At 49.3% G+C, this 14,155-nt stretch overlaps 1 protein-coding gene across 1 annotated transcript; it reads left to right on the top strand.

The window, feature by feature from the left end:
- The first annotated feature begins 2,996 nt into the window (after positions 1-2,996).
- LOC119327873 (probable L-type lectin-domain containing receptor kinase S.5) lies at positions 2,997-6,186 on the top strand. The gene is made up of 2 exons (XM_037600947.1): positions 2,997-4,557; positions 4,930-6,186. The coding sequence occupies exons 1-2, from the start codon at positions 3,183-3,185 to the stop codon at positions 5,823-5,825; spliced, it is 2,271 nt and encodes a 756-aa protein (XP_037456844.1). The 5' UTR covers positions 2,997-3,182; the 3' UTR covers positions 5,826-6,186.
- The last annotated feature ends 7,969 nt before the right edge of the window (positions 6,187-14,155 follow it).

Consider the following 14,155-nt stretch of genomic DNA (forward strand, 5'->3'; position numbering starts at 1 on the left):
GGGGATGGGACTGGGAGGAAAAACGTTCGCGACGATATGATGGTGTTCCGAACAAAAAGAAACCGCTGACCTGGCTAATCTCCTAGCTTTAAGATCCATGTTTTGAATCAAAGGTCCATAAGACGTTCGCCCCCAAATCTTTAAAATCCAACGTTAGATTTTTATCAGTTCCCAATATTTATACATGTTGCAACCCATAGTATAGATAGAAAACTAACTGTGGATTAGTTTGGCAAGCCATTATCCAAGCATCAACTTGTTATTCCGGAAGAGAGCAAGAACTTATTTTCAGGGAGGCCTGCTGAAGATGTTAGGTATTGCTAACACGCATGGACTGGGTTAGAAAATATGCGTGTAACCAGCGCCCAGATGATAGCAACATTTTATCTTCCGACGACGTACAAGCGACGGTACCAGTAATTTTTACTAAGTACTGTACTTGTAAATTCTGATATTCTTTCGGAGGGGGTGCAGCTGTTCGAATGCCAATTCTGTTTCCTTTCAGTCCCTCTCAGGTTCTTGTTAGAAATCCTGTTGCCGTCCTGCTGCGCCATCGTGCTTATTCCAAGACGCGTTCAGGAGATATATATGACAAGTATGTAACTTACGGGTCGCTAGCATGTCATCCAAACTGTTACAGTAACAGTATGATACTAGAATAATGCAGAGAGAAATACAGAGCATTGACCATGTGCTCTGTGATTCGCCGAGGGACTTTTGGGTAGCTTGGACTCCGGAGGGTTCCTTGCATCGGCCTACTACTAACCGAATCGGACCATTGGACGACTTGACTGCCTGCGCTTGCCGGCCGAAATGGACGGAGCTCCTTATTTTACATGGAGGCCGGCTGATTCCTGCACTCCTGTTCCATTTTCTGTACAATGCATGTTTAGCCTGGCCAAAAAATATCTGCAACCGGTGACAGGGCGTACTTGACCAAACAAACATCCCTCCTGCTTTATTATACAGAAAATGAGTATGATTCCCTGAAATGATGGGAGGTACCTGTACGAAGAACAAGCCAACAACAATTAGGAGCAATCTATGTCTTATCGACGTGAATAAATTACACGTTATCTCCAAATTTCAGAGGAAACTTCGCACAAGTATTTTAATCCGCGCGTGCTGTCAGCCTGTGCTATGACATCACACGGAAAATTGGCGTAAGACTAAAGAAAGGGGATTAATGTGAAGGGATTATTTCAATGGTCATGACTTGGCAATCTTGGATAAACTCAAAGCCAGAGAAAGTCCCATGCATTTTTCTTAGAAGGGGAAGTCCCATGCAGGTTCGATAGGACTTGAGTGTTCAGCAAGGATAATCTTGTATTTAAATTCTGTATACGCAACCTCCATGAAATAACGTTGTCAAGTTCTGCACGGGTTAGACTCTTTTTTTGTTGTTGTTGTTGAGAAAGCAAGGGTTAGACAAAATTTAGACTGGAGCATAGAAGGCACTTGTCTAATAATAACAATGCAAGTTGTGCAACTGAACACTTCGACATAGCGCCCCTAAAGATTGGTATATATGGTGGATACCGGTGGCAATAAAGTTTAACCACAAGAACAGGCGCTCATCACCGGCGTAATTCCTATCACCTAAACCCAGATGGTCAATGCAACATCTTATGCAGGACAGCACTGAAGCCGCAGAGCAATAGTCAAAAGGGAATATGTAGGATCGGGTTAAATGGCAAACGCTGACCACATATTGAAAGAAGACGGACACTGTTCGACGGCATCCCACGCAACGCGAGTCAAACTTACGTGCAGAGTGGCCTTGATTCATCAAATCTAATTTCTTGGAAGGCCAAGAAATTTCCGAATGCACCAAGTTCATCCTATATATATAAAAGTTGAATGAGTTCGTTCCAGGGATAGTAGATGGTTGAAAGATAGCAATGTAGCACCGGTTCCATGCTAGCAAAGCAAAATACTCCGTAGACACTATTCAAATTCAAGCCTCGGCGGCACTATCCCATTTCAGCGCGGGTTCACACGCACCCGAGCTAGCCGTGGCTAAACAAAAAGACGGCGACGACCGGCTGGGCGTGTATGTTCAGGTCACGGACAAAGTTCCAAAACAGATCGAGGCAGGGTGTGCCTGGATCAGCTCAGCGGGACCTCACCTGCCCACGTCGTCGTAACATGCTCCGGATCCCACGCACCAGCGACGGCGACCGGGATGTCTGTTCGCGAATATGACTAAAACCATGAGGCGTTCTTACAACTTTCTCTCATTTCTCTCTCCTAACCCTAGACGGCTAGGGTGATCCTTGTTATCAGACTTTATCGGCGAGTCCATGAATTCACCTCTCCTTTGCACGCCACTCCGGCGACCGGTGGCAAGAAGGAAAATCTCGATGTCTCCACTTTGATTAGTAGTTTAGATTATGGTTTTTGTCCTCGTAGATGCGGCGTTTGGGTGAATGACAGCTTCTTCTTCCATTTTGCCTTTCGGACTTCGATCCCCCTCCAGTTCGTCGGTTCGGATGTAGTCGATGGGGCTCTGGCGTACGGTCCTCCCGTCTCCTTGGTGGAGTGATGTTAGGGTTTCTCGACATGTAGCGCGATCTGATGTCAGCTGCTTCATATATATATACAAAAGTTTAATCTAGGGCGCTGGTCTTTGAAAGTGCCGCCATTAATAAAGGTCAAGCTGGCTCTGATAGGGAAGCGGCGACAATGGGTCGTTCTGACGGTATTGGTGGTTGTTTGATGGTCTCTGAATCTCGACGTAATTTTATTATATTTGAGATACTTTGTACTTCCTGTAAATTTTTATAATAGACAATTCTTTTCAGAAAAATGACTGAAACCATCCATACCGTGAGATACAATTCTAGTATGTTTTTTTGGACGCGCAGAAAAAGCTGGGAAACTCTATAGTTAGACCTGGGCACCTGGCACCCCGCCATTTCCCACACATGCATTTAAATATGTCAACTGACCGTACGCCGTCGCTGTACTCCACGTTTCCCCGACGATGCCATGAGCTCCGCCTTCCCGGTCAGGCCGTGATCGGCAGGGACGGAGGAATTTCCCGTGCGCCTTCCCTTTCCCCCGGCCCGCACGACCAACTCTCACCTCGCCGCAACATACATAGAGCCTGCAGGGGCGACACCGTGGATCCTCCCTCCCTCCCTCACCCGCTCCACACAACCACAGTCGCTCTGTCCACCATGGCGCGGCACGACTCTCTCCGGCGCTTCGGCGCCAGCTGCCTCGTCGCCGTGCTGTTTCTCTGGCTCTGCGCCGCCTTCGTCTGCAGCGCGAGGGAGCAGCGGCCGCTGCGGGAGCTGGAGGAGCGGGTGGTGGTGAGGAGCTACGGCCCGTACGCTTCCTTCGACCGGACCGACTCGGCCACCCTGCAGGTGCTCAAGGACGCCATCATCAACGGCGGCGCGCTCCAGCTCACGCCCGACACCCGCAACAACGACGCCTACCTCGTCAACAAATCCGGCTCCGTCCTCCTCAAGCAGCCCTTCACGATCTGGCACACTCTCCCCGACGACGAGACCGAGGTCCCCGGTGGCGGCAACGGCGGCACCGGCACCGGCCGTGCGCCGCGGCCGCAGCCTCCGCGTGTCCGTGTCGTGTCGTTCAACAGCACCTTCTCCATGAACGTGTTCTACGACAAGGCGGTCCCCGGCGAGGGCCTGGCGTTCGTCATCGCGCCCTCGCTCGACAAGCCGCCTCCCGGCAGCCACGGCGGGTTCCTCGGCCTCACCAACGCGACGCTGCAGGCCGCCGGCCCATCCAAGAACCGCTTCGTGGCGATCGAGTTCGACACCTTCAACCAGAGCCACGACCCGAGCTCTAACCACGTCGGCCTCGACATCGGCAGCGTCGTGTCCAACGCCACGGCCAACCTCGCCGACTTCAACATCACCATCGCCACCAACGCCCAGACGTCCGCCAACTACACCGTCTGGATCGAGTACGACGGCGTGGGCCGGCGTGTCACGGTGTACATGGGCGGCAAGGGGAAACCGAAGCCGGCGACCCCGGTCCTGGCCAGCCCGCTGGACCTCAGCGAGCACGTCCCCGAGCAGGCATACATCGGCTTCACGGCTTCCACGGGCACCACCTTCGAGCTCAACTGCATCCTGGAATGGAGCATGTCAATCGAGACCTTCCCCAAGAAGGAGAAGAAGGAGTGGATAATCCTCGTCGCCGTCTTCGCGTCCGTCGCCGTGATCGCCACCGCCATTGCCGCCTTCTTCCTGGCCAGAATGTCGCGGGCGAGGCGCAAGATACAGAGGAGCCAGACGCGGCTGGGGCACACGCTGAGCCACCTCCCGGGGATGCCGAGGGAGTTCTCGTACGAGATGCTGAGGAAGGCGACCAAGAACTTCGACGAGCGGCTGCGGCTGGGGAAAGGAGGGTACGGCGTCGTGTACAAGGGGACGCTCCCTGCCGAGCACGGCCAGACGGAGCCGTCGGAGGTCGCCGTGAAGAAGTTCATCCGGGATGATGCCAGGTGCGTCGAGGACTTCGTCAAGGAGGTGGACATCATCAACCGCCTTCGCCACAAGAACATCGTGCCCCTCATTGGTATGTGCATGAATCCCTCACTTAATCACATGATCATTGTTTATCAGCCGAGACTTGACTAGGAAAATGATGGTTTAGTCCTAATCAACCGTTCTCTAGTTAGTTTTGCTGCTTCCGTTTGTATTTTAAGGCATTGACAAGTCCAAGTGATGGAGTAGATGCCAGTACTCTATTCAGATCACAACGCGTTTATGCAATCGTTAACGGGCTACCAAACGTAGCATTGTCACTTGCTACACGAAACGTGAATGATCAAATGTAGTTATATCTATAGTCTCTTTGAATTTTCTACTATCTGAGGACCAAGGTGCAACAAAAATAGATTATTGGTTAGGTGATGGTTCTGAACGTCTAGTTGCGTTTTTGGTGCAGGTTGGTGTTACAAGAAAGGGCAGCTGCTGCTGGTGTACGAGTACATGCCCAACGGCAGCCTCGACCAGCACCTCTTCCGGCGCGGCGGCGCCCAGGAGCAGCGGGCGGCGCCGCTCAGCTGGGCGAGCCGCTACGGCATCGTCGCCGACGTTGCCTCTGGCCTGCACTACGTGCACCACGAGTATGGCCGCACGGTGCTCCACCGCGACATCAAGGCCAGCAACGTCATGCTGGACGCGTCCTTCTCGGCGCGCCTCGGGGACTTCGGCCTCGCCCGCGTCATCGACTTCGACCGGAGCTCCTTCACCGACATCGGCGTCGCCGGCACGCGCGGTTACATCGCGCCGGAGTACTCCGTGGGGCACAAGGCCACGAGCCAGACGGACGTGTTCGCCTTCGGCGCGCTCGTGCTGGAGGTCGTCACGGGCCGCACCGCGCTGCGCGACGACGCGACCTGCCCGCTGCTGGTTGACTTCGTGTGGCGGATGCACGGCCGCGGCGCGCTGGTCGGGGCCGTGGACCAGGATCTCGGCACGGCAGGGTACGACTCCGACGAGGCCAACAGGCTGCTGCTCCTCGGACTCGCGTGCAGCAGCCCCAACCCCGGGGACAGGCCCACCATGCCGGAGGTGCTGCAGATCGTGTCCAAGAAGGCGCCGCCGCCGGAGGTGCCGCTGTTCAAGCCGACCTTCGTGTGGCCGCCGGAAGGGGGAGCGGCGCACTTCAGCCTGAGCGACATCGAGATGACGACGAGCAGCGGGGGCAGCTACGTCGGCACAGGCACTGGTTCGTCGACGCGCGCGACGCAGGAGACATCCTACGACAGCTTCCGGCAGCCGCCCTCGGCACCAAACAACAGCCAGGAGTACTTCCCCGCTCTGTCCTCCGGCCGGTGACGAAGTTAACATATGTAAACTGTAAAACTGGCCATGAGCGAAAGGTAATCATAGTAAATGTAAATACATGTAGATATTACGTGCTTAGTAGTACGGTGTTCTTCATTAGTTTGTTCAAGCTAGGGAATGAGAGGTACGTGTTGCTCTGGCAAGGAGGAGATCTTACCTTGCAAAGCCATATGGCAAGGTTCACTGCAGATCGACGAGTCCAAGTGAAGCCCAAGTGTCTACTCTAATGTGTATCAGCTAGCTAGTCCTATGATTTTCAGAAGTGCGGCTAGTGTTGTTAATATGCTTTGGTTATTTGTTTTGGTTTCTTGAGTAACAAAGATCCAAAAAAATGTTTGTGATAATGCGAAGAGGAGAAGTGGAAAATCGTGTTAATCCAGCATGTTTTACTTTCTGTATGCGACATCTATCATTTCTTTCCGAAGAGAACGTGATCCCTTTCTTAGGTTGATTTTTAAATGAGCATCCTTTTTATTAGTTTTGTCGAGGAATAAACATAGGATTGGGTTCAATGACAAACCAACAATAGCATTAACGATGCAACACCATCATTTGGAAGATGGCCGCTACCCGCTTGACTCGGCGACCTCAGCATACAAATGGGCCTGCTAAGTCTCAGTCGAGTGAGACTTAAGTTCGAGTCGATGCTATATTCACAGAATCTTACGTTGAGATCCGAGCAAACTTTTTTAATAGTTTTTATTATTTCTTTCTTACATGTTATGTCACTTGACTTAGACTTGGTTAAGTCTTGGTTAAGTCTTAGTCGACTGAGACCTAACCACACCCGCATACAAAATACCAGTCCTCGGGTTGGTCTCGACCAACATGGACAAAAATAATCTTTTATATTTCAATAGCTAACCCTCACTAACTATTTGAGAGCACATGCAGCTGTGCCACCTCATCACCCACAATAAAAAATTAATTGCATGCTTGCAAATGTCCTTCATATCCATTTTTTCTTGAGAGAATTCTTTATTTAACACTGTGTCTAAATTTTATGCCCTATTTGACATCGACAAATAGTTTCTTCCCTATATAGCAACGAGTCTAAATTTTATGCCTTTTATAACACTTATGTCCATTTTTAGCCTAAATGATACTTGAAAAGATCCTTTTGCTCCTCAAGTGGTATGTTTGGGTGCACGTGCTTTTCAATAATTTCTTTATCATTTTTATTAATAATTATTATACTATTAATTGTTGGATTTTCTTATGGAGCTCACATAATCTATTTTAAATATCTGAGTTTTCTTTTAGTGCAGGATCTCCAAGAAAGAATATATGTATGTCTAGATACATTATATAGTGGATGCATACATTAGATGATCTATCATTGCTTTTGTACGTAGTGCATGGCAAAATTGCCCACGCGTACAATTGGATGCATGCATCGAAGGCCATACACGGCAGTAGCATGTACTCCGTATGTGGCTTATGGCTCTAGCAGATGTATGCTGTATGCATACAATTCTGAATACCCACACGTACAGAATACACATAGCCATGTATGTGTGTGCGTGTGTACGTGCGTGTTTATGCTGCTGCGTGTGTGCTGCGTGCGTGTGCGCTGTTGTGTGCGCGTGTGCGTATGTGCAGTGTGCTGCTGTGTGCGTGCTCCTGCCGATGGGTGCGTGTGCGCTACTGCCCCATTGATGTTATGTGTATACTACTGCACCTCACACACACATATATCACATGAGGAGCAAATGGGTCTTTTTAGGTGTCATTTAGGCTCAAAATGGATGAAAGTATCATAAAAGGCATAAAATTTTAATTCGTTGTTAGATAAGGAAGAAAAAGTTTTTGAGTGTTAAATAAGGAAACAAAATTTAAAATAGTGTTAAATAAGGAATTCTCTCTTTTTTCTTCTCCCACACTTATGCGGTATTTTCTTGGAACTATCTACTGATGAGTGCACATATGTTGTGATAAAAATATGCAATATATTATTAATTTAAATATTCATGTTCATACAATCAAATTTCATGAAAATATATTGTAACAAATTCCCGCGACAATATGCAAGGTGTCATCTAGGTTGATAAATATGGGGGCGCCGAAGTGCAAGATGTTCGAAATAGGGTTTGGATGGCCGACTGCCTCGTGAAAGGTGGAACGCCAAACTGTGGACTATATATCTCTTATGCAGCCGTGCCGGCTGCTCACTTGCTCTTCTTATGTCGCTACTCCGTTCGGCTCTAGCACATCGTAAAAGGTCGGATTGAGCTGCATCCCCATGAACCATATACAAGGAGCGGCACAATTCTTAGTAGTACTTCCTCCGTTTCATAATATAAGGTATTTTTTTAAATTGTGTTAGCTTGTAAAAATATTTTATATTATGGGACGAAGAAAGAACAAATGTAATAGTAGGTCATTATGTGGTGAGTCAACTTGCATTGCTCGATCGCGTCTACGTCTAGCTCGAGCAACCTCAATTAAAGTTAGCAAGCTAGCTAGTTTGATAACCTTGCAGCACTCTTTCACTACGTAGTGTGTGACCACGTCGTCGCGGTCGACATGCTCGGAAGCAGCCCCATGCATGGCAGGCGGTACGGTGCTGGTGGCGCCGGGGTGAAGGACAAGCAGGTCATCCCTGCAAGCGGGACGTGCCCAACGAGAAGCACGCCGTCGCAGGATCCGGACCGGCGTGCGCAGCGCCTTCTACGTCCTCGACCTCGCCAGGGTCGTCCACCTGTACATGCGCGCTGGCGCCGCGCGCTGCCGGACGTGCAGGCAACCCGGAGCCGTCAAGTGCAACCCGCACGCGGCGCTCGGCTCATCCTCGGCATCAACGGCGACAATAGCGCCGCCAAGTTCGACCTCGGCACCAAGTACAGCGCGCACGCCGAAGAGGTAGCGCCGCTCCTCCGCGCCGCGCAGCACGCGTGCCTGGGCGTGGCCGGCGTGTCCTTGCACACCGGCGGCCGCGGGACCGACACCAACGTTTACCGCGGGCCGTGGAGGACACGCGCGCGGCGTTCGACACGGCCGCCGTGCTCGGCATCCCGCCCACGCGCGTGCTCGATATCGGGGGGCAGCTTCGTGCCAGGAGACGCCGCGTTCGACGAGGCGGCGGACGGGCGAAGGTCTTTCTTTTTGTCCTTTCTGATGAAGGCCTATCTGATGGGCCGAAGGCTAGGGCCCAGTGATCCGGAGCTCTTTGCTGCTGGTGGGCTGGGAACAAAAAAAACACAGCAATTCGGTCGCCGTTTAGAACCAGGAGCTCCTAAGCCGCGCCTTTAGCGCCGCTAAGGCTTACTGGCGCCCACGCGGTTCCCACCTGGGCCTGGCCCAAACAAGGCCGACGCAACCGTTCGGGACGCTGTTAAGAGCGAAAAAACAGCAAAAAAGATGGCGCTCCCAAGATTCGATCTCAAGCCACTGCCGCCCTATACTAGTGTTCCTAACCACTAGAACAACGTGCCTACTGTGAATGATAACAGCGCCGACACTATAAGGACGTGCAGTTGCACTATTTCTTGCATGTATACTATATCACTTAATTTCCGAATTATTTACAAAAAACATCGTCAATTTGAATAAATTCGTCGTTTTAGAAAAAGAGTTCGCAAAAATTGAAAAAAACTCAACAATTTTGAAAAAATTTCATCAAATTTTTAAAAAGTTCATCGGACTTCAAAGTTCAATTAATTTGGAAAAGTTCACCAAGTTAACAAAAGGTTTATCAATTTTGAAAAAAGTTCACCGTTATGAAAATAAGTTCACCATTTTGAAAAAAAGTTCACTGTTTTGAGAAAAGTTCATCGATTTGGAAAAAGTTCATCGATTTTGACGTAAAAGTTCATCAGTAGAAAGAAGTTTATCAATTTTGAAAAAAGTTCACCGTTTTGTAAAAAAGTTCATCAATTTGAAAATAGTTCGTTGGTTTTGAAGAAAAAGTTCATCAAGTAGAAAGAAGTTTTATCAATTTTGAAAAAAAATCATAGATTTGAAAAATGGTTCATCAATTTAAAAAAAGTTCATCGACTTGAAATAAAGTTCACAAAAAATAAAGTTCGCGAAAATATTTCATCAATTTTGAAGAAAAAATCATCGACTTTGAAAAAAATGCATCGATTTCGAAAAAGTTCATTGATTTTAAATAAAAGTTCATCAATCTGAAAATAGTTCATAGAATTTAAAAAAAAAAGTTCACGCATTTGAAAAAGAAATACAGAATGGGAAAAAGAAAAAAACTGTTCAAAAAAAAACGGTTTCCAAAAGTGGGGGATTCCGCGACCGTGACAAAGAATAAACCAAACATGACAGTAGTGACACATATCAAGGCTTATCGTAGTGGTTGGTGCGTTGCTCTTTGAACCTCGAGATCCTAGGTTCGAACCCTGCCTCAGACGCTGTTTTTTGCTTTGATTCAGTTTGAACAGAATTAAAAAAAAAAGACAATGGGCCGGCCCGGCGCAGCAGGGGGATGTGCGCCCGATTGCATAATGTACTGTAACAGGCGCAGCGGGCGCCCTTTAGGATTTGCCTTTAGAACCACACCGCTTAGCGTGGGAACTATTGGGTGGGTTAAATAGCCACGGGCTGGCAAACGCTTCGCCGAGGATGCAAACTTGATTAATCAGTTTCGCTGAGGCAAGAGCTGTCACTACGTACTTCTAGCTGGGCCTGTCCTGTTGGCCTGTAACCTTAGGTCACCCTCGCTGTGTGTTGGGGGTTGGAAGTGTGGTGTGATGTTAGTCTTTTTTTTGTCCGGACTACTTATGTACCTATATACTACCTTTTTCTACCATCCACTCGTTCCCTTCCATCTTATCGAATCTCTTCATCGTCAAGTACCTCTTGCTGTCATTCGCTTCCACAAAGGATAAGCTCAACCTTCCGCAAAGGACTACTATATACCTCTTAGTTCTTGGAGAATGTTTCCCTTCGGACTGCCGGCAGAATGCTCGGCTTGTCGCGTGCAAGTCGCACGATTTCACTTCATCGAACCGCACATGTAGCCGCGTCGCTAGCACAAACCATCTGGCCCACCACCGCTCATCCCTCTCGATACTTATCCCGCACAGGAGGCTCTGCTCGTACAGTCTCTACCAGCCACGCGTTCCCCTTCATCTTATCGAATATCTCCATCGTCACCTACCACTTGATGTCATTCGCTTCCGCAAAGGATAAGCTCAGCCTTCCCATATCAAATCAAACACGAGTCAGATGTTCTCATGCATCCTCAAGTGCGAGATCCCATCCACATCACCCACTCCTTTTCCTGCTTGTGTTTTGTTTCCCAGCTGTTGCATCATGGGGCGGACCGGAGAACAACGCATGGGGGCCGGATGACGGTGCTCGCCTCCTGTGCCCAGCGATGCTTCAAAGGTGGAGTCGGAGCTGCAACGTGGAAGGCTCAGTGCTGCAACCATCGAATAGAGATGTTGGAACCAGCGATTCCAGAAGATACAATGGTGGCATGAAAAGCTACAATGGCTGTCGGATTTTGTTGGAACCTGACATGCGCACAACTAAGTCACCGTCGAAAGCTGCATCCGTTGCCGAAGATGCTAGAACCAGCGCGGAGTTGCGATGGATGCCGACGGAATCGATGTTGTTTTATGTTGTAATTGACATCCTTTGGATTTTTCTGGAACCAGGACTAATTTTCGCTACCACTGACTTGTGTTTTGCTGGACCTATCGCCCATGCTTGCTACCACCGTCTTGGTTTTTTGCGGAATCAGCGTATTTTTGCTCCCACCGTCCTTTCGTTTTTGTTGGAGCCAACCTAATTTTTTGCTACCACCGGGTTTTGCTACGAGCGACGCTGTCATGGCCATTAATGCTGCAACAGGGGGCCGGCAGTACCGGCGTGGAATGGTTTGCAACCGACGTTATGGGAGGGGGAGGGTGGGGGCCTGCCATGGGTGCAATAGGGAAGGCGACCAAAAAAGCTGCTACGGGGGTCAGCGGTTTTTTGTTGTTCAGTTTGAACAGAATTAAAAAAAAAGACAATGGGCCGGCCCGGCGCAGCAGGGGGATGTGCGCCCGATTGCATAATGTACTGTAACAGGCGCAGCGGGCGCCCTTTAGGATTTGCCTTTAGAACCACACCGCTTAGCGTGGGAACTATTGGGTGGGTTAAATAGCCACGGGCTGGCAAACGCTTCGCCGAGGATGCAAACTTGATTAATCAGTTTCGCTGAGGCAAGAGCTGTCACTACGTACTTCTAGCTGGGCCTGTCCTGTTGGCCTGTAACCTTAGGTCACCCTCGCTGTGTGTTGGGGGTTGGAAGTGTGGTGTGATGTTAGTCTTTTTTTTGTCCGGACTACTTATGTACCTATATACTACCTTTTTCTACCATCCACTCGTTCCCTTCCATCTTATCGAATCTCTTCATCGTCAAGTACCTCTTGCTGTCATTCGCTTCCACAAAGGATAAGCTCAACCTTCCGCAAAGGACTACTATATACCTCTTAGTTCTTGGAGAATGTTTCCCTTCGGACTGCCGGCAGAATGCTCGGCTTGTCGCGTGCAAGTCGCACGATTTCACTTCATCGAACCGCACATGTAGCCGCGTCGCTAGCACAAACCATCTGGCCCACCACCGCTCATCCCTCTCGATACTTATCCCGCACAGGAGGCTCTGCTCGTACAGTCTCTACCAGCCACGCGTTCCCCTTCATCTTATCGAATATCTCCATCGTCACCTACCACTTGATGTCATTCGCTTCCGCAAAGGATAAGCTCAGCCTTCCCATATCAAATCAAACACGAGTCAGATGTTCTCATGCATCCTCAAGTGCGAGATCCCATCCACATCACCCACTCCTTTTCCTGCTTGTGTTTTGTTTCCCAGCTGTTGCATCATGGGGCGGACCGGAGAACAACGCATGGGGGCCGGGTGACGGTGCTCGCCTCCTGTGCCCAGCGATGCTTCAAAGGTGGAGTCGGAGCTGCAACGTGGAAGGCTCAGTGCTGCAACCATCGAATAGAGATGTTGGAACCAGCGATTCCAGAAGATACAATGGTGGCATGAAAAGCTACAATGGCTGTCGGATTTTGTTGGAACCTGACATGCGCACAACTAAGTCACCGTCGAAAGCTGCATCCGTTGCCGAAGATGCTAGAACCAGCGCGGAGTTGCGATGGATGCCGACGGAATCGATGTTGTTTTATGTTGTAATTGACATCCTTTGGATTTTTCTGGAACCAGGACTAATTTTCGCTACCACTGACTTGTGTTTTGCTGGACCTATCGCCCATGCTTGCTACCACCGTCTTGGTTTTTTGCGGAATCAGCGTATTTTTGCTCCCACCGTCCTTTCGTTTTTGTTGGAGCCAACCTAATTTTTTGCTACCACCGGGTTTTGCTACGAGCGACGCTGTCATGGCCATTAATGCTGCAACAGGGGGCCGGCAGTACCGGCGTGGAATGGTTTGCAACCGACGTTATGGGAGGGGGAGGGTGGGGGCCTGCCATGGGTGCAATAGGGAAGGCGACCAAAAAAGCTGCTACGGGGGTCAGCGGTTTTTTGTTGTGATTTACGATGGGGTGAGCATTTGCGACGAGCTTCGATGGCGAGTGTCGGTGGCGAGGCAAACCGTTGATAGCGGAAAAGCGCGCTGCGGCCTGCGGGGCGCGGGGGAGAGCAGGGTCGCCATGTTTTCATTGTGGAGATACGAGAAGTGAGAGAAACGATGAGGAACAAAACAGAGCGAACGACTACATGTGCTGGGATCGAAGGGTTGCGCGGCAACTGGCCCAAATTTGGTCGGTCGATCAGGTCTCCCACGCGCCTTAGTTTTTCATTAGCCTGGACTACTATAGTCAGTCTACCGACTACTATTGTCTTTTCTTTCTTTCTAGTTAAGTAATGATGTTTGGTATAGCAGCATTTCCGAGCGAGTCTATGCGATATCCTGTAAACCCCCATGATGTTGTAAAGGGATCTTTTCTATCACTTACTTTACCTCTTAGCTTTTCTTTCGTCTGGACTACTATGTACCTCTTAGTTTTTCTTTAATCGGGACTACTATAATCACTCTAGTGATTACTATAGTCTTTTCTTTCTTTCTAATTAAGGAATGATGTTTGGTATAGCGGCCTTTTGGAGCGAGTCTGTGGGATCGTGAATGCTTATCAGCACACATTATAAAGGAAAGACAAAAAAGCAGTGCCCCATAGAAAAGGAAAAACACATCAGGCAAATCTCCTCATGGGACAGATCGGATATGGTTACGTCTCCTCCTGGCACACTTCGGCATGTCCGATCCAGGTGTGTGTGGGGAGACTTTTTTGTACAATCATAGGGCGTATCGGGTTTAAAATAAAGTTACGGTAGATAATGTTGCTTACTTGT

Source organism: Triticum dicoccoides, chromosome 7A (assembly GCF_002162155.2).
Source record: "Triticum dicoccoides isolate Atlit2015 ecotype Zavitan chromosome 7A, WEW_v2.0, whole genome shotgun sequence".
In the NCBI taxonomy this organism is placed as follows: domain Eukaryota; kingdom Viridiplantae; phylum Streptophyta; class Magnoliopsida; order Poales; family Poaceae; genus Triticum; species Triticum dicoccoides.